Raw genomic sequence first — 20,550 nt, forward strand, 5'->3', positions numbered from 1 at the left:
AACCCATTTGTCACTAAAATAGCAACATTTAATTCAGAAAAGATACATTTCTAGATTTGTCACTTACAAATATCAGTCAACAATGGTTTCCTTACTTAACAAATTCCAATGGTATTGTCAGTATCAAGCCTTTAAACTAAGTCGGACTTGCTGTACCACTTTGGGCTGCAATCTGGACAGATCTTACAAATCAAATCGGGTTAGGCACAGCAAGTAGTCAGGCCGACGACTCTCTATGCTGCTAGTGGATACCTATGGTAAGTGCTGCAGGAAGTAAGTGTGTTCTTCGTATTAAACCAGTACTCCTGTATGGCTAGGGGGCAGTGCATTGCTAGAAGATCTCCAAAGTACAAGTGACCTGTGGTCACTGAAAACCCCCTGACACCTTTTGCAAGTATTAGCCCCACTGCTTGGGTCAGTTTCCAGTTTGAGTAATTACATTCTGCATATCTAAATTTCCCATTCTGCTTTTTGTTGGATACAGTGTTTTTCTTAAACTTCTGTCCTTCCTACCTAAGAAAGTACTTAGGGAAACACTGACTATATATTTTAGATGTTTCGTCCATGAAAGCATTGTGATCTATCTATCAACATCAGAGTCCAATCCTACACTAGTGTGTGGTGCTCTACTCCAGTGATGGCATTAGTACCAGAATTTGGTCTCTGCTGGAGCCTTGTAGCCATATTTTGATATCTGAAGCATCCCCAAAATTGGTTGTGTCACATTCCCAAAATACACAGTGGTTGCCATTAGAAAGTCAACATTTACCAAGAGTTCATAGACTCATAGACTCATAGACATTAAGGTCAGAAGGGACCATTATGATCATCTGGTCTGACCCCCTGCATGCCGCAGGCCGCAAGACCCTTCCCTGTACTCTACCGTTGAAGTCCCCAGTCCTGTGTTTTAGTGACTTCAATCGGCTGAGACCCTCCTGCTAGTGATCCCTGCCCCATGCTGCGGAGGAAGGCGAAAAACCTCCAGAGGCTCAGCCAATCTACCCTGGAGGAAAATTCCTTCCCGACCCCAAATATGGCGATCAGTAATACCCCGAGCATATAGGCAAGAGTCTCTAGCCTGACCCTTGTTGGCCATTATGTTGTTCATGTACCATTGCTTGGTTTTCCTTGACTACTATGTTTTATCATTAAACCATTCCCTCCATAAACTTATCCAACTTAATCTTAAAACCAGACAGGTCCGTCGCCCCCACCGTTTCCCTCGGAAGGCCGTTCCAATATTTCACCCCTCTGATGGTCAGAAACCTTCGTCTAATTTCTAGCCTAAACTTCCCCCCGGCCAGTTTGTATCCATTCGTTCTCGTGTCCACATTAGTACTAAACTGGAATAATTCCTCTCCCTCCCTTGTATTAACCCCTCTGATATATTTAAAGATAGCAATCATATCCCCCCTCAGCCTTCGCTTTGTCAGACTAAACAACCCAAGCTCCTCTAATCTCTTTTCATACGACAGGTTTTCCATTCCTCTGATCATCTTAGTCGCCCTTCTCTGCACCCGTTCCAGTTTGAGTTCATCTTTTTTAAACATTGGAGACCAGAACTGCACACAGTACTCCAAATGAGGTCTCACCAGTGCCTTATACAACGGAAGCAGGACCTCCCTATCTCTACTAGATATACCTCGCCTAATACATCCCAAGACCGCATTGGCTTTTTTCACCGCCACGTCACATTGCCGACTCATAGTCATCCTGCGGTCCACAAGGACCCCTAGGTCCTTCTCCTCTTCCGTTACTTCTAACCAATGCGTCCCCATCTTGTAACTAAAATTGTTATTATTCGTCCCCAAGTGCATAACCTTACACTTTTTACTATTAAATTTCATCCTATTTCTAATACTCCAATTCACAAGCTCATTCAAGTCTCCCTGCAGAGTATCCCTATCCTCCTCCGAGTTTGCAACTCCTCCCACCTTCGTATCATCCGCAAACTTTATCAGCCCACTCTTGCAATCTGTCCCGAGGTCAGTTATAAATAGATTAAATAAGATGGGTCCCAAAACCGAACCTTGAGGCACTCCACTAGTAACCTCCCTCCAACCCGACAATTCACCCTTTAATACGACCCGCTGCATTCTCCCCATTAACCAATTCCCTATCCACCTCTGGATTTTCATATCGATCCCCATGTTTTTCATTTTAACCAATAGTTCCTCATGGGGTACTGTATCAAACGCTTTACTGAAATCCAGGTAAATTAGGTCCACCGCATTTCCCTTATCTAATAAGTCCGTTACTTTCTCAAAGAAGGAGATCAGATTCGTTTGGCACGATCTGCCCTTCGTAAAACCATGCTGTAATTTATCGCATTTGCCATTAACCTCAAGGTCCTCAACTAGTTTCTCTTTCAGAATCTTCTCCAGCACCTTGCACACTACTGATGTTAAACTAACAGGCCTATAGTTACCCGGGTCACTTTTTTTCCCTTTCTTGAAAATAGGAACCACATTGGCTATTCTCCAGTCTAACGGGACTACCCCCGAGTTTACAGATTCATTAAATATAGTCGCTAATGGGCCTGCTATTTCCCGCGCCAATTCCTTCAATATTCTCGGATGAAGATCGTCCGGTCCACCCGACTTAGTCCCATTAAGGCGTTCTAGTTTTGTTTCTACCTCGGATGCGGTAATCCCCCATCCCGTATGCCCCTCTGTAACGGTGCTAGTATCCCTAATACCTTCATTGGCCTCATTAAACACCGATGCAAAATATTCATTGAGATATTGCGCCATGCCTAGATTATCTTTAATCTCCTCTCCGGCTATAGTCTTCAGCGGTCCCACTTCTTCTTTCTTTGCTTTCTTCCTATTTATATGGCTGTAAAACCTCTTACTATTACTTTTAATTCCCCTCGCTAAGTCCAACTCTTCCCGGCCTTTGGCCTTTCTCACTCTATCTCTACATTCTCTGACTTCGCTAAGGTAAGTTTCCTTACTGATCCCTCCCCTCTTCCACTCTTTGTACGCTTTCTGTTTTTTCCTAATCGCCCCTTTCAGCCGGTCGCTCATCCAGCTCGGTCTAAGTCTCTTGCTTAGTAATCTTTTTCCCTTTTTGGGGATACAGGCCTCTGACAGCTCTTGCATCTTTAACTTAAAGTAATCCCAGGCTTCTTCTGCCTTTAGGTCCCTTAATACGTTTGCCCAATCCACTTCCCTTACCAGTCCCCTTAATTTGTTAAAATTGGCCTTTTTAAAATTATAAACCCTAGTCTTTGACTTAATTCTGGTACTCTTTCCATTTAGTTTAAAGCGAATTAGCTCATGATCACTGGAGCCCAAGTTGTCCCCCACTACCACTTCCTCAACAAGGTCCTCACTACTTACCAGAATCAAATCTAAAATGGCCTCCCCCCTCGTCGGCTCAGCTACCACTTGATAAAGGAATTGATCCGCAAGCACATCTAGGAACATCTGAGCCCTATTATTGCTACTAGCGTTTGTTCCCCAATCTATATCCGGGAAGTTAAAGTCCCCCATAATTACACAGTTTCTATTAGTATTTACCTCCCTTAATACATTAAACAATTCCTTATCCATATCCTGGGTCGATCCCGGCGGTCTATAGCACACCCCAAGCACTATCCCCGGAGAGGCTCTAGTAGTACTTTTACCCAGCTTGAGTATTGCCCAGACGGACTCTGTATTATCTATTCCATCCACTATTATTTCTTTACAGCTTATTTACAAAGTTACACACTTTGCTTTAACATGGTAAAATGTATAATGTAGACAGAGCATTGTAATCATTTAGTTTGCAACTGGTCAGTAGTGGAGCCTCCACAATGGGCATGTCTTCACTGCAGACCTAAACTGGACTCTTACTTGGGTGTTGCCCATAATTCCCCTCCCATCCACGCACAAATCCTCTCACCCAAGTTTAGCGGTGCTTTAAACCCGGGCTAGCCTGGCTGGGTGTGCAGGCTAGAGCTCAGCTGCTGCTTTCATTTGGGTATCCCACTTACTTTGCAGAGAGGACACAAGCTGAACCACTTGAGTGCTGACAGTCCTCCAATGCGTTCTCACACGTCCCCTTGTGTGTGCAGGACACACAAATTCTCTCAAAATTCACTAAGAATGAATCATAGAGTTGCTCAGGCTACTGCATTACAAAGAAGCATGAGATATGCCCCCAGAAGTCCTGGCAACACACAAGGGTGAGTGCAGAATCAGTGGTGACACAGTCACTTGGGTTTGACTTTGCAGTCTGGCTAACCTGAGCTGACTCTGTAGTGCAGGCACTGAATCAAAACAGATAGCTGAACGATCCCCCTTGTTCTCTGCTGGAGTGCATCACACACACAGGTTGTAATAATTGTAACTTGGTCACATATAAAAGTATGGTTTGTGTTGCTTAATTTCATTAAGTCACACTTCAAACTACTCCCGCAATGTGTGTAATATCCTGTGTTTGTTTGTGATGGTAAATACTTCAGATCACAGCAGCCGGGGGCTACAGTGGCATACTGGCCGGGGCTTACATCTATAGCTGCTAATTGCTCAAGTTTTTCATTAGGATGCAGGGACAAACAATAGATTCCTATCCCTAGCACTAACTCTCACAATGAGCCTGCTGTCCGAGATGTGTATTCACCCAGCAGGCCAATACGCAATTGCTGTAATGTGCTTTTAATTGTTTCTCCCTCTCTCTAATTTTTGCTGTATTACTCTAAAATTGATCTTAATGAAGAATGAAACTCCCCAGCACTAATTGCTTCCCTAACATGAAAAGTGCTACAGAAGTGCAATGGTTATTATTGATTAACATATGCTGATGAGATGGCTTGGCTGTTCCACATGGATCTTTTAGGATCAGAGTCTCATGGCTGACTGGAAAGAGACTAAAAACTGCACTAAGAAGAGGAGAAAAAGAAGAAACCATTATCTGGCCATTATCTCTGATCTTCTCCCATGACAATTACCGCCCATAAAGAATGACGTGCCCTCAAACCCCCCACCCTCTGCCTTTATGAATCATTCCTGTCAGGTCACTTGTACTGAACTGCAAACATTACTAAACACTTTTGATAATGGCAAAACCAACAAGAGTCCTTGTGGCTCCTTAGAGACTATGTATCTGATGAAGTGGGTTTTAGCCCACGAAAGCTTATGCCCAAATAAATTTGTTAGTCTCTAAGGTGCCACAAGGACTCCTCATTGTTTTTGCTGATACAGATTAACACAGCTACCACTCTGAAACCTGTCATCTTGATAATTGGTGCATCGTCCCCTCCTTCTTCGTGAATAAAGAGGTGGTCTCTGTAAAATCATGGGCCCAACTTCAATCTTGGGGTAAGCAGGTGTAACTTCACTGAAGCCAGTGGAGTTGCACTCAACAGGTCTGGATTTGATCCACTTCAATTTACCCTGATCTCTAGGTTTTAGGTTACAGTCCAGCGTCTTGCACCCTGTCAGTCATCTGAATCTGGGCAGCGTGAGTGCAAAATGGGGGCCATTTACATCTGTGAGGGGGAATGAAGGATTCTGATTTGGTAACATTCTGCATGGGTGTAAATGGTACAGGGCAGATAGGGACCCAGTCCTGTTTGAGACAACTTCGTTGCTCAGCTGCTGCAGGATTAGGGCTTGTCTTAATTGCAGAGTTAACCTGAGTTAAAATAGAGTGCTAAGAACCATGGGGTGTGCCACACATGAGCAAGTATACCACCAGTGTGGACGCAGCAACTTGAGTGTTCTTTCGCAGCTTGGCTGCTTTCATTAGAACGCTGCTAACTCGAGAGGAGTAATTTGAGCATAGGTAACTCGAGCTAATTGCAGTGAAGACATACCTGTAGACATATTAAATCTTCATCCCCAATTGAACTGGAAGCCTTGGAGAATTTTGTGTTTCCTGCTGGGTAGTATAAAGCTGCCTCTCAACTGCTTCTCTTATTGTGTGGACAAGGGAATCCCGCCATGCCATATAACTTCCCATCCCCTTTCTAGCTTGTTGAAATGCCCAGGAATAGGTGATCCATTTTGAACTGGAGATTGACTTGAGCTACAAAGTTCAGATCTGGTTCCAGATCCAAATTTTCCAGGGTTTTGATTTGGGCCAGTCTTTTAATTTGGATAAAATAAGACCTGACAAATCTTTTCTGAAGCCGAATCCTAAGGTGGAAATTTAAGGCTTGATTTTCATGGGCGCTGATGTTTGCAGCTCCCACTGACTTCAAGTGGAGTTGTGGATTCTCAACATATCTGAAAATCAGGCACAACTGTGGGCCTGATTCTCCTCCCACACCAGTGTCCATCAGGAGCAACTCCACTAAGTTAGTGAAGTTACACCAGCGTAGAATTGGTGACAGAGCAGAACCTTGCCTTGCTTTTCAAAACTGTATTTAATATTTTCACCTTAGGTTTCCTTTATATACTGGGCTGGATCTGACACAGGGTGGTCAGCGAATCAGGAAACTTATGTCTCATATGAAAGGAAAGAATCATGGTCTACCGGTTGAGCACAGCCCTGTCTGGGACGTCAGGAGATCTGGCTTGTATTCTGGGTTCTTACCTGCTGATGTGATGAGGGTTAATTCATGATGAATGTGTGTAAAGCCCTTTGAGATCCTCAGATGAACGGTGCTATAGACTTGCAAAGTATCACTAGATATGGATGCAAATTAGGTTCACCATACACTTCAGCACAGGGGAATGATGGGGCGCAAAGAACCCCCTTACATTCCGGTGTGGGCAGCACGCATAGCTGGAACCTCCAAGGAGGAGGACAGCATATGCTGCTGGGCGGCTATTCCCCTCCTCACACAGGTGCACAAGGAGTGGATAGGCAGGGGTGGGAGTGAGTAGAGCCATGGCTCCAGCCCTAGCATGCCAGCCAGCACACTGGAGCTGAAGCAGATGGGGAAGTATTCTGTGCTGGGTAGCTCACTTCCACATCCACTTCCAGCTGGTTCCCGTCCTGCTCCTGGGGCAACGTGGCAAATCAATGCCCCTCGCTCGGCTGGGACAGCAGGGTTACAATCCAGCACTAAAGGGTTCCAGCTTTTTCCCCCTAGCTTGGCAAAATACACCCTATCTTTTCTGTTCCTGTACGCTTGGTGTAACTCCCTAGGAGGGTCTGTGATTTCTGAACCCCCAACAACAGATTTAAGCATCGCAGATACAGAAGGAACAAGAGACAGCTGCTGCCCCTACCTGCAAGATGTACGCGGCCAATTCAAACACCACCTCGCTGTCAACCTCAATGAGTTCCTAGGAAGAAAAGAGAAGAGGGGGAAAAAAAAGGAGAGTTCACTAAATTTCAGCTCCCCCAAGACGAACCTGCTTGTAATGACACAGTGAAACGTGCCTTCTCCTCTGGCTTGGCTTCAAAGGGTTCCCATTACTCCTGGAGACCAAATGGACCTGCTCACAGCGATGTGGAGAAAGCAAAATACACAGAACTCTGTCCTGGTAAATGAAGCGCGACATCAGAACTCAACCGGGGTGGAATGGAGGAGTTGCAGGGGAGGGGGCACGGGAGGAGGAGAATTCATTCTTTCCCATGCGCTTTTAGGAGAAGGTAATATGTAATATTTTTCTATTCCCAAAATACCACCCAGGTTTCATGGGAATGTGGCTTTTCCCCCTTCCCCTCAGCAGGGAAAACTGAAGGGCTGTATCCTCTGGAGCAGTGTGCTGTGTTTGCAATAAAACCCAGAGCCCCACGAAAATGACCAGACCTCAGGTTTCACAGCCAGTGCTATGCTGAGCCCATGTTAAAGCTAGATTCCAATCCGAGCTCCTGGAGGAGGGTTTTAGACCCAGTGGGTTGGTTACAACCATTTATCTCACATAACTGCCTGGAATGATTTAAAGTTTTGCACAGAAATCGTATTCCTGACATTGCATGGTAGTCAAATGTGATCTGTTCTAAGCACTTCCTTACAATGCTCATCACTGTAGGATCCAGGCATCAAGAAAAGCAGCTAAGGGAAACAGTGATTTTGGTTTCAGACACAAGTTCAACACCTCCTCCCCACAATACACATATTTGGACTCCCCAAGCAACAGGTCTCAGGAAACAGAGGAAGGAGTTAACACATGTTGCAAGAAATATTCAAAATGAAGTGGGCGATTAACACTCTCTGAAATCATAGACCAAAGGAGAGAGTTAGTAGGTTACAGGTTGTAATGAGGCATAAAACCAGTGTCTCTAAGGCTGGGTCTACACTACCCGCCTGAATCGGCGGGTAGAAATCGACCTCTCGGGGATCGATTTATCCCCGAATCAACGCTCTTACTCCACCAGGGGAGGTGGGAGTAAGCGCCGTCGACGGGAAGCCGCAGAGGTCGATTTTGCCGCCGTCCTCACAGCGGGGTAAGTCGGCTGCGATACGTTGAATTCAGCTACGCTATTCACGTAGCTGAATTTGCGTATCTTAAATCGACTCCCCCCTGTAGTGTAGATGTAGCCTAAGAATCTGTTCCACCTTCTATTTAGCTGTGGCACTCTGATTACCTTTCCCAGACCTGAAGAAGAGCTCCATAAAACTTGAAAGCCTCACCAACCTTGTCTCCCTCAGATCTTGGGGAAGTCGTATAAACTGTGCTTCTTTCTACTACCACATGATATAGGCCCTGATCTAGCAATTGCATCTGCACGGGCAGCGCCCTGCACTCATGCACAACTCCGCTGCGCTCAGTAGGGCTCTGCTGGGGCACCTTGGTTGGAGCCTTACTTTGTCCAAATCACCTTATGGTGGATTCCAACTCTGGAGGTTCCTGTAGGGCTCTCGGAATTTAAATTCATGTTTGAATTGCTTTACTGTATCTGGAAAGAAAGGTGGATCCGGTACCTGAGATCTAAATTTAGACGATACACTTCATGCAGATAATGGACCCACCTCATTTACAAGCTGTAAAACAAAGGTCCCCAATCTGTGGGGTGCTCCCCCCTACAGGGGCACTGAGGAATGTTCAGGGGGGCGCGGCTGGGGCTTGGGCCAGCCCCCATCGGGGTCGGGGAAGGAGCACCACCCAAGCTGGCCCTGTGCTCAGGGCTCCGTTCCTGGCCCCACACCCGGCATCCTGGCTGCTGGCCCCGCGTCTGGGGCTCCGCTCCTGGCCCCACTCCAGGGTTCCTGGATGCCGGCCCCGCACCCGGGGCTCCATGCCCGCCCCCAGCTGTGGCCCCAGTCTTGGCCCACTTACTCCTATCCGCACTCCCTCAGCTCCCCTCCCCCCAGACCCGGGACGCAGCTCCAGGATGGGGGGACGTAGAGAGAGGTAAGGGGGGGCACAAGGTAAAAAGTTTGGGGACCACTGCCGTAAGAGCTGTGCTGGCTCTGCCCCTGGCAAACAGAGGATAAGACCCAGGTACTCTTGTGCAAGCATTGTGGTTTAGCAGTGCCAGCTTTCTAGAAAAGCAACTGACCTCGCCTCCTCTCTAATGATCCACTGGGGGTTGGTTACATTGAGGTGGGAGCAGTGAAGAGGTTTCTCTTGCTTCTCCCAGATTCAGCTGCTGCGTCAGTGTTTGATGTACTCGGGGTGATTTCGCGAAGGATGAGTATGCGCCAAGGGAATGCGGTAGGGGAGCTAGTTACATCAGCACAAAGGCAGGGCCCAATTATGGCATTTGGGCTCAGCCCAGGGTAAGGGGTGGTGTGGAGCTGCAGAATCCTAAGAGTGTGTCTGCACCGCATCTGACAGCATGTCTCCTGGCCCGGGCAGACAGGCACCTGCTAGTCTGCCCCAGCGAGCGGGTGACTATCTAGGCCGGGAGGCACGTTCCCAGCTGCAGTGCAGACATACCCCAAGAGAAGCAGAGGGAGACACACAGCATCAGGAGCCAAAAGGCCTCCTAGAGGCTGTACATTCTCTCCTACACTCCTTTCAGGGTGCAGCTTACGCTGCAGCCAGCCAGCTCTGCTGGCCAGCGTCGGAGGGGGCAGAGCACCCATTTCTCCCCCCCCTTTGGGGCACTGCGCGGCCCCAGGGAAAGCAGGAATGGCGCTGTCCTGGCACTCCACTGAGTGCAGAGATTCTGATTCTGCCTGACCCAGCCGTAAGGACCATGCAGATGGGGCACGGCGCCTCCTGCTTGCTCCCTCTCTGCATAGCCACGGCCGGGGCCAGGCATGACCTGGCCCCAAATGAACATGTTGCCTCACTCCAGTTTTCCAGGAGCCATCCGTGGTGATAGCTAGGTGAGCACTAGAAGCCCTGCTGTGTAAGAAAGGACCTCAGGCCAATGGGAATGATTATTGCCTATTATTATGGACTATTGGTATCAGACAGACACGCCCAGACACACATACTGTACCAAATCCCCAGAGAGCAAACCTTCTAAGCAGGCACTTACTCTCTAAACCCGCTACGCTGACTTTATAGAAAGCCCTCAGCCCCGTTCCTCAGTACCTAGAAGGCCCCTGGGAATTCCATGCATGGACAGAGTGGCAGAGTGGCCCTCCTTAGAGCAGTTCGATGGCTGTTTGGTGGCCTCTGCCCAGTTCCCATCCACCATCGCACTGCAGTGTGTCCAAGCACTGTCTACACATGGAGACTGAACTCCCTTCTGGCGGATCCCTCCACAGCATCGCCCCGGCCTGGCCTCCGACTGAGAAGAGTCACTCGCTTTTCCCCAGCATCTTTCAAATGCACTAAAATTCAACACATGTTTTAAAACAAACCAAGACCCGAGCGAGGCAGGAAGTCAGACTGGGAAGGTCCCGGGAGGGAGTCTCGCAGTCAGAGAGGGCTATTTTTGTATTCAGATGACAGTAGATTTGAATGTGCAAAGTAACGGTTTCAGGAGAGGTCAGATGGAAATAGATCGACCCAGATTTCTAGGCTCCTCGCCCCACTCCGCTTTCTGTTATTAAGCATCCTCCAAAATGAGAACAGCAGCATACGCTTTTCCTGGCAATATTCCCAAAGGACGGTCCCTAGGCACCAAAGTGCATTGCGTACAGAGCCTGTGGCAGCTGGAGCAGCCAGTGGGCTGAGTAAGCATTTTGAACAGTGGCCTCTGTGGAGAGCAGCGCTCTGCAAAGTTACTGCTGGGCTAGGTTCATGGGGCCCTGCCCCTCCACCATCCCCACCACAGCATCACAGATGCAGATAATGGTCTGTTGGCCCAGGGCCCAATCCTGCTCCCACTGATGTCAGTGAGACCTTTGCCAGTGGTAGCAGGATGGGGCCATTAGTTAGCAACCCTGCCAGACACTGTATTCTTTGTGTGCGAAGGTCCCTGTGAGGTGGGAGTGGCGGAAACCCGGACCTTCCCACCAGGAACCCTCGTCCTCATTCCTGCCTGGGATCTAGGAAATCCTGAAGACACACGTTAGCATGTGGCAGGTTGTCTCGGTTTTTTAATTAAAAAAATAACACAGCAGGAAGCTTTTGAGACAGTGCTAGATGGATTCAAATCACAACCAAGGGACTATGTGGCTGTCCAAAAACCCCCTGGGCCTTGTCTCTAACGGGCTTTGAGAGCGTTAGTTGTTGGGGTGTTTAAAAAGCAGCCAGGATTTGGAGTCAGGAGCCAGGATTTCTCACACCTAAATGAAAGCAATGATACAAACGAAGGGCATTTTGGTTGGCATTCTCCAACCGCCCCCTGGATTCCATCTGCCTTTGGGGAATGACAGCTGGGCTGTGCTTTGTGACACCAGAGCATCCAACTTAGATGGAAGGTTGCATTACTTGTATTGCGGTTCCACCGAGAGGCCCCAGCCAAGATCGGGATCGCATCGTGCCAGGTGCTGCAAGCAGCTCTGGCTGGAAAGAGCTTACACCCTAACTGACAAGGCAGACAAAGGGTGGGAGGAAGGACAGTTACTCTCCCCATTTCACAGGGGGAAGGACTGAGGCACAGACATGGTCACACCAGAAGCTGTGGCAGAGGCAGGATTTGAACCCAGATCTCCAGAATCCCAGGTTGGTGCCTTCACCACAAAACAACCCTCTCTCAACCATATTACTCAACGTTGCTTCTACGTTTGCACAGTTGAGCACGTAAATGTACAGGTATGTCTAGAGTCAGGGAGTTGGCAACTAAGCACCTGCTCTGCACACATGAAATCTGAGCGACCAATTGCGAGCCTATTGAAGTCAAAGGGACTACTGCTAGTAAGGATTAGGACAGGGCACTGTGGGGTATGCTGTTGTGAACTGGAGCCAAAAACCTGTGTAATGTTTCTTACTGAACAAGTCCCTTTCCTGCTTGGAGCATTGAGACAAGCATAATACCCTTGTTCTCAGATCCTAATCCCTCTCAACTTTCTCCAGCTGCTGTTCCCTCTCTGGCAGATGGGAGGTGAGTCACTAGGGATGGTTTCAGCCAGCGAAGAGGTGGGGTGGACAGGGAATAGTTCCAGACAAGGGCCTAGCCTCCCAGCGATTCCCAGACTAGAGACACCCACCACCCCCCCTCACATCCTCTTAGAGCAACCAGCGTCCAAGCAGGGCTCTCCAGGTTCAGCTTGAGATGCCAGGGGGGTGAAGGATGTGTGATGGAGCTCCAGGAGCTGTGTGGAGGAACGAAGTCTTTGCACAGATGGCCCTGATCCCCCAAGAGCTGCGTAGATCCCTGGGAATCTGCAGGTCCAGCCCCCTGCCACTCCAAGCACATATTACACCAGGACTCTCAGGGTAATCAGATGACTCATAGCTGCCCCCTTTTCTCTTTAACAAGACAATTTTCTTGGCCACATATGAGAAAGCAACTCACTGCCTCTGGGCAGCGCTTAACTCATCTCAACACATTTGAGTTCTGAGCGAGGAAGCCGCTTATCTATCTCACACTCAATTCTGCGCAAGGGCTAGATTTGTTTTCAGTAACTAGTGACAACAGGCTGGTGTTTTTTCAATAGTCCTTAAGGCCAGATTATTTTTGGCACAAAAACATTTCCCCGTGTACTGGTTTCACTCCTCTCCTCCCTCCCCCCAAAATGGGCAGGGGAAGCCGTTCCTGATCCTAACATTGACTTTAGTTACAAGGGCACCCTCTTCTGGTGGATTCCTCTCACTACCACTGCTGGGGTAACCTGCAATATCCACTCGTTTCTATTCTTTATGCAAAAGCAGAACTTTTTTTTTTAAACACTCGCTGGGTTAGACTTTCAGTTTCAAGCTCACATCTGCCTCTGGCACAATTTGATTCAATTTATTTTCAGATGTTTTTTTTTTCTTTACCTCTAACAGATTCTGAGGAAGGGACTCCCAAGTAGGCTAGGCCATAAAAATGTAGGTCTGGTGAGAAAAAGAAAGGCAGGGAGCATGGAGGGGATGGACGACTGAAGTGGGAGGTTGGGGATTGAGGTGGAAATTAAATGTGTCAGTGGAAATATTTTACAACTTTTCTTTTTCAGTCCAAGATGTTTTTGTTTGGATGTGAACACTCCCACATTGTCTGGGAAACTGAAACAGCAACATCTTCAAAGCATTTTACAAACAGAATTATTTAGCATCACAGCACTCTGGTGAGAGGCACTCGGACAGATATAAAAGGAATGGATGTGCTGCAAGAACTAGCACTATCCAGATTAGAGGTAGGTATGTCTGATCAAGTATTACCCCTATTTTACGGCTGCCGAGAAGAAGGCAGAGGGGCAAGGTGACTTGTCCATGGCTACAGAGATAGGCCTTGTCACAGTGGTGATTACAACTCAAGAGGAATTCTTGGTATCCAATCATCAGTTCAAGCCCTCATCTGTCTCCTACGGCCTGTGCTCAGGGAATCTGGGTGGATCTAGTCTGCCGCACACTTCCTATGTGACCTGGGCAAGTTACTCAATCTCTCGGTGCCTCAGTTCCCCACTTGTAAATTGAAGATGATAACAATCTACCTCTGAGATAATTAATATCTATAAAGCACCTTGACAACCTCACACGAAAGCTGCTGTACAAATGGGGCGGTCACTATTTGTTCCAACACTAGGGACCTTGGAGTGCTAAAAGCATCAGACTCCAAAGCTTGAACTAAAGATCCAGGCTCTTCAAGCCATGAGCTGTAACACACTCATCTCTGTGGATGGGGCACAAAGGGGGATGTATAGCACGTACTGACTGGTGGGTGACGCAAGTGTGAAGTACACAGAGCCTGATGGTGTGTGCTATGTTCAGTATTGAGGGTGTCCTCTACATGGGGCAGGCTAGTCAGCTGCCCCTGCCTCAGGAACCCACAGAGAACTCCAAAGGCTAGACATTGCAGGAGGGGAGATGGGGGGCCAGGACAGGAGTGTGTAGGCCAGGTAGATCTATATGCACCATCACACAACTGACCGTCCAGCACTCACAACAGAAATGTGAGCTCTGTGCATGATGTACCTGCACAGCTGTGTACATGATATACCTGCACCACTCAATTTGTGCTAGGGTTATTCTTTTAAGAGGCTCTTTTGTTCCCTAGGGACACGATGCTTGATTCACCTTTCACACTGGCGTAACTCCATTCAAGGAAGTTACTTATTATTTTCCACCCTGTAAGGGAGAGGACAATCAAGCCTTCAGTTTACGACAGATACTGTAGCAACCTGAATGGAACATGGAGCAAGGAGCACAGGTTGCAGGAGGGAAGAGTTTGGAGGAGGCACCAGGAACAGAAGTTAGTCTGTGTGCAAAGAGCTGGAATGCTAGCGGCAATTGCAGCGCTTCTGTAATAGTTCCCTGAATAAAGTGCCACTTTAGTTTTACAAGCATGGAGTCCTCTCTTGTTATTAACCACCATGCAGTACACAAAACAGATAAAACAAATGGCAGATCATAGATGAAAGATCACATATGAGGGTGCTCTGGAAAGGGCTGAGATACGGTATAAGCATGGTGAGACAATCCACAGAAGGCAGAGTAAATAGACCAGGAGACTGTTGGAAGGCTAGTAATGCAAGGTCACCCCCATCCAGCCTCTCTTAGTCACATGAACTCTCTTATTTCTTTAGAAGTGCTGTGGGCATTTATTTCATTACAACCGGAATCACCAGTAATGGAAGCGGATTATCTATAGCAGCATTCCTACTTATGGGCAAATGGAAAACCCCATGTCCAGATGAGTACCCCAGTTTTTCTGAATCCGCCAGTCCCTTCCTTAATTCAAAGGAGTCCTTACCTTGTAAATACAGGACTTTGCATTCAAGAAAAACAACTCGATGGTGGCATTATCCTTTAAATAAGAAATGCTCTCAATGTAGAACCTGAAAAGGAAAGGGACAGAGAGATGAGCCACACAGAAAACTTACCATTAGACTTTGATTACATAAAAAATGTGATCAATAAAGACATGAGGACTAAGGAAGTTCCTTTGTTTATAATGAGGATTCTGTGGTTTGGTGAGAGATTTGTGTGTCCTTTAAGACCTGATCATTCAGCAAAACTGTATGTATAAATCCTGACCGTGCTGAAAGGAAAAGGATTGTCAAGTGCATTATTTTATTTCTGTGTTGGATTTATATCTATCTATATTTATACCTATCTAAACTTTCTCTGCAGTCTTGGTTCATCTTTTTTACTCCCTGCCCTAAGACACTGGGAAGCATTGCGGGGTGCTGTTAAGAAATGGCTGTATTCTAACCCAGAAGCGGTTGCAGTTTAGTAATGAGTGAAATGATTCCTGAATATACAGAGAAAACTTGTTTAGCCAAATCCTTACTGCTAACCCCCTTCCCCCCAAACACACTCAAACAGATTTTATTTGTAGAAACCTGCAAATCCACAGGTATTCGCTTTATATCCATGGACCATGTTTGCGGATCGCAGATTGGATACGGATACAAATTTTGTATCCGCACAGGGCTCTATTTACTTGCCATAAATGGAATTCTTCTCTCTATTGTTTTGGGGCCTGAATTCTTACTACTGAAGTCCACAGAAGCTTTTCCATTGGTTTCAATGGGCACAGGATCCGGCCCTTAATAAGTTGTGTGAAATAAATGCAAGATGCAATTAAAACCCAAAGCTATTTTTGTATAACTATACTTGTACCATATGTGCTTCTAACATTACTATAGGGAGAGAAAAAATATATATACTCTGGATTCAAATAGTGATTAAAGCACATTCTGTATGTATTCTGTATTTTCACTGACAGGGAAAAAAATCAAATCATACTTCTGTCCACTCTGATTCATGCTGATTTTAAAGTTGCAGTACAATGGCAGAAACAGTGCCTATCTAAACTACAGTACAAACTGCACCAGAGGCAATTACAAGTGGGAAAGTGCCAGGGAAGTACTGTCTGTATAATCAGGATCTAGCAGAAAAAGACCCTTTAAAAATGCAGGTTAAAATTCCATGCTGGTTTAAGCTGGTCCAACTTCAGTGAAGTCTTAAACCCCGACCTTCCCAGCCGATCTATGCCTACGAGGAGCCGCACTGAAGTCCAGGGGGGCTACAACAAGGATCTGCCCATGGTAAATAGTTAGCAGGATTGGGGGCTTTAATTTGTAAGCTCTTTGCATGTTCTTATACAGTGCCACTCTAATCCAGAGTGGGGCTCTGACCTTGACTAGGGTGATGGGCACCACTGCAATATGCACATTTGGAAGCAGTAATCCACAATCCCAAGTCTCCTCCGAAGATCCTTCAAAACTGCTTCTCTCTTGCCATATTATACAAACTGTTTTACACATTCAGCTATGCCCTGAAAAGGAACTGTGCAAAACAGGCACCTTCTCATTATGTCTGCTCTCTGCATGCATCTGAAGTCTCAGCTGCTGAAATCACTGACAAAATGATGGCTGTTGCTGGCGCCGGAGAGCCAATACCGCAATGGAATGGAGACCTAAATTCTACCCCACACATCACGGCTAAATGCTGACTGCGTGATCTTTCTTACTGGTGCTGAGGTAAGACGAGGGAAGGACTTGATTTTCAGATCCCAAGTGGAGTTTGTAGCACTGCCAGAGATCCTTGTTAGCGTGTTAGCTCAGAAAACAAGAACCTCCCGCTCAACGTTAGGGGTCAGTGTTGCATTTCTTGAAGCTGCAACGATGCTTTCTCGGTGGGCACATACAAACCCCTTTGCTGTGTAAAAGGGAGTCCCTGCCTAACTGAGAGCTCGTACAGGATACTTTAGATGCACAAAGAAAACCCAGTTCTCAAGTGACCTGCCTGGTGTAATGTATTCTGGGAAGGCGCCGGAGCAGACGTACCCCTCAATAATACAATACATGTGCACAGGGGAAACTGCTGTTTTTATTGAAAAGAAAATAGGTCTGTGCAGAGAACTCATGTGCTCAGAATACCAGAACTGCAGTTCATTCCCTTGAATTCACAGCCAGCACTGGAACAAGTGAGTGGGGGGGGACTTTTATTTTTTTGTGCACACTGGTTATGACCCCTTCTTCCACCATCCATATTTCCAAATACACGGAAAGAGAATACACTTCGCAATGACCAAATCGCTCTGATGAAGCAGGGAGGAAGACTGCCCTGTGGTTAAAGCACTGAACTAAAACTCAGGTGATCTGGTTCAATTCCTGACTCTGCTATAGGCTCTCTGTATGACCCTGAGCAACTCTCTTTCTCTCTGTGCTGTTGGTCCCAGTCTGTAGAACAGGGATTATATTACTTCTTTTCCCCACCCCTTGTCTATTTAGATTGTAATCTCGTCTGGGCAGGGACTTTTACTATGGCCTGGTCCACACTAACCCCCCACTTCGAACTAAGATACGCAACTTCAGCTACGTGAATAACGTAGCTGAAGTCGAAGTATCTTAGTTTGAACTTACCGCGGGTCCAGACGCGGCAGGCAGGCTCCCCCGTCGACTCCACGTACTCCTCTCGCAGAGCAGGAGTACCGGCGTAGACGGCGAGCACTGCCGGGATCGATCCGGGATCGATTTATCGCATCTAAACAAGACGCGATAAATCGGTCCCAGAAGATCGATTGCTTACCGCCGGACCCGGAGGTAAGTATAGACGTACCCTAAATCTTCACATATTCATCCATTTTAAATCAGAAGGGACCATGCAGATCATCTAGTCGGACTTCCTGCATCACACAAGCCAAGAATATCACCCAGTATGACCCCAGTATCAAGCCCATAACTTCTAGCTGACCTTGAACATAGCTTTTAGAAAGGCCTATCTTTTTGGACAGTGCCTAGCACAATCCGGCCCCCATCTCAGTTGGGGATCTACATGCTACTGTAATACAATCAATAAATAATACTACATTAGACAGCGAATTCCAGTGTTTCCACTAGCCAGTAAGTGTTTCAAGGACAGTGTAGTTCCCCACTCTTAGAGCAGGTGGCATGAAATCTCCAAAGGGCTTCTGGGGAGGGGTTTGACTTCACAATCTACATGAAAAAGATCACATTAATTACAATCCTGTTTCTCCCTGTCCCCATTCCCTTGTCACATACTGCACCAAATACATTTTCTAAGCATTAATTAAATGGACCAGTGAATATTGCACTGTGTAATGAACACAAAGAGCTTGTCTTTACTGCTACCTTTCAATGGCAGGAAGATTATAGTGAGTGATGTAGTAGATATTGGAGGATTTCTGAATCCACCACATCTGAACTGTTTAAAATTTCAACAGCATTAAAATCTATTCGTTGGGAGTCCATGTCTGGCTCGGATCAGACCATGCTCATGTTAACTATTAGCAACTCGCTCTTAAACAGCAAAGCCTCAGACACGCCACGCAGTGATCAATGGCAATTCGTATCTGAACCAGCCAAAACACATTTCTGCTATAGTGTTTATTACAAGCAACTGTAGAAATCCCAGCTCTTTGGCTGATGGAAATTGGCATAGCTGCATGGACTTCACTGGAGTTATGCAGAGTTATAAGAGCTGAGGATGGGAAGATGGGACTGGGAGGGGGAGAAGACAGTCAAAGGCACGAATGGCAATTAGGCGCCTAACTCCCATTGACTTTCAAGAGGAATTAGGTGCCTAACTGCCATTTGTGCCTTTGAAAATCTGCCCCCTGTTCCATTATCTCATCATTACTGTGCCTGATTTTGCAAGGGGTTGAGTGCCTCCTGAGACAGCCCCACGTCCCCAGACTCCATTGCCTCTGATTATTTAGCTGATCCTTTTTTCAACCTTATATAAAAACCCAATCCTGGGTGTGTGAGTTTCGTACGGCTCATGGGGCTTGCTTGACAGCCCCGGTGGCTAGAGCTCTATGTCCATGAAGCAAGTACAGCACAGGCAGCAAGTTTCCCGTCCAACAAGCCTCAGCACCTGCAGGGAAAATCTCTAGGATTGAGAGGGCAATTCTGCCCTCGTGGCCCACCTAATTCGGGGGCTTTTTGCCAAAATAGACACTTGACATCACAGAATCCAGGTTGGGTTTGACGAACAATCAGCAAAAGGTTCTATCAGCTCAAACTAGTAGCTGTCTAGTCACCTACTGATCATCTGAACGCATTATTCCTAGTGTTTGAGATCGGTGCTTATAACACGATCTGTATTTCTTTACTAGCAGTTTAGGTAGAATTGCCGGACGGGAATAATGCGTTGCTATGGTATGTGTCCAGGATCTAAATTCAAATATGCAGGATCTTAACTGGGCATGAGCACACACATTATTTAATATGTGTGTGACTCCGTTTGCCCAAAGGTAGCGTGTGTTTAATAATAACACTTCCCTACTTCTCCTGATTGTTGTGAAGCTTAAATCATGCTTATGCACAGAGGTGGTCAAAAAAGGTTTATGGAATGAAACTTGGCTTTTTGGACAAAAGTGGTACAGATTTTTCCTTTTTTAGTCAATGTTTTTCATTTGCAAGAAAATTTGAAAAGAATTTTTTTGGAAAACGATTGAATAGTTTTCAAACACTTTCAAAAGTACTCTGTCCGCTTCGGTGGGGAAAAATAACCCACTTACTTTTTTACTTCTTTCCTCCCTTTTTATATTCTTTAATCGGGGGAGGCGGGGGCGGGGGGGAAGAGAAATACAGTTGGAGAAAGAGTGCATTCCATTCCCCACTGAAGCAAACAAACAAAAAATTAAGAAAACTGACAAAAAAAGAATCTTGTGAAAAGTTCCAAACAAAAGAACATATTTTTTAGTTTCTTTCTAACCTATATACTTCCCTTCTTTCCATCAGCTCTATTGTGCAGTACATTCCGCTCCTAGGATGGAAGGCACTGGACAAGGGCAAAACACGCCCTGCTGGCCTGAAAAATCTATAAACATTTCTATTCTCAGTGGGATCCAGTGCAAAGCTCTCAGAGAAGAAGAGATGCTCAGGTTTATCAACAAAGTAATGGAGAAAATTGGATAAAGTGTCCACTTCCCTGAATGGGGAGAGCTACCCATTTGCAGAGCTTTGGATCTGGCCTGTAGTTTCCCTGCCATGTCATTTAAAACCTCAGTGGATAATATATAGAGAACGGGACGATTTGCTCTCTGCAAAAATAAATGATATGTATGTGCACATCAGATGGAGATGCTGTTACACCTCACATCTTGTGGTAAATGATTATCTTAGATCGCTCGGGCTGCTGGGCGGCTTTTATGTTCAAACCCCATGTGTTAATGTTCATGGACGCACACTTTAAGCATTGACATTTAAAGCACGCAATGTTCCTTGGAAGGGAAAAATGACCCTGCTGCAGATCTGCTAAG

The 20,550-nt window shown here is 46.4% G+C and overlaps 1 protein-coding gene across 9 annotated transcripts in view; it reads right to left on the minus strand.

Annotated features, from left to right (window-relative positions):
- FRMD4A (FERM domain containing 4A) overlaps positions 1–20,550 on the minus strand; it is a 552,359-nt gene that overhangs the window by 100,089 nt on the left and 431,720 nt on the right. For all 9 annotated transcript variants that reach the window (XM_034765163.1, XM_034765172.1, XM_034765181.1 and 6 more), the window contains 2 exons: positions 15,067–15,151; positions 7,170–7,226 (listed from right to left, as the gene is read on the minus strand). In XM_034765163.1, coding sequence (XP_034621054.1) covers positions 7,170–7,226; positions 15,067–15,151 — 142 coding nt within the window. The remainder of the gene's footprint in view (positions 1–7,169; positions 7,227–15,066; positions 15,152–20,550) is intronic.

This window comes from Trachemys scripta, chromosome 1 (assembly GCF_013100865.1).
Source record: "Trachemys scripta elegans isolate TJP31775 chromosome 1, CAS_Tse_1.0, whole genome shotgun sequence".
Classification (NCBI taxonomy): domain Eukaryota; kingdom Metazoa; phylum Chordata; order Testudines; family Emydidae; genus Trachemys; species Trachemys scripta.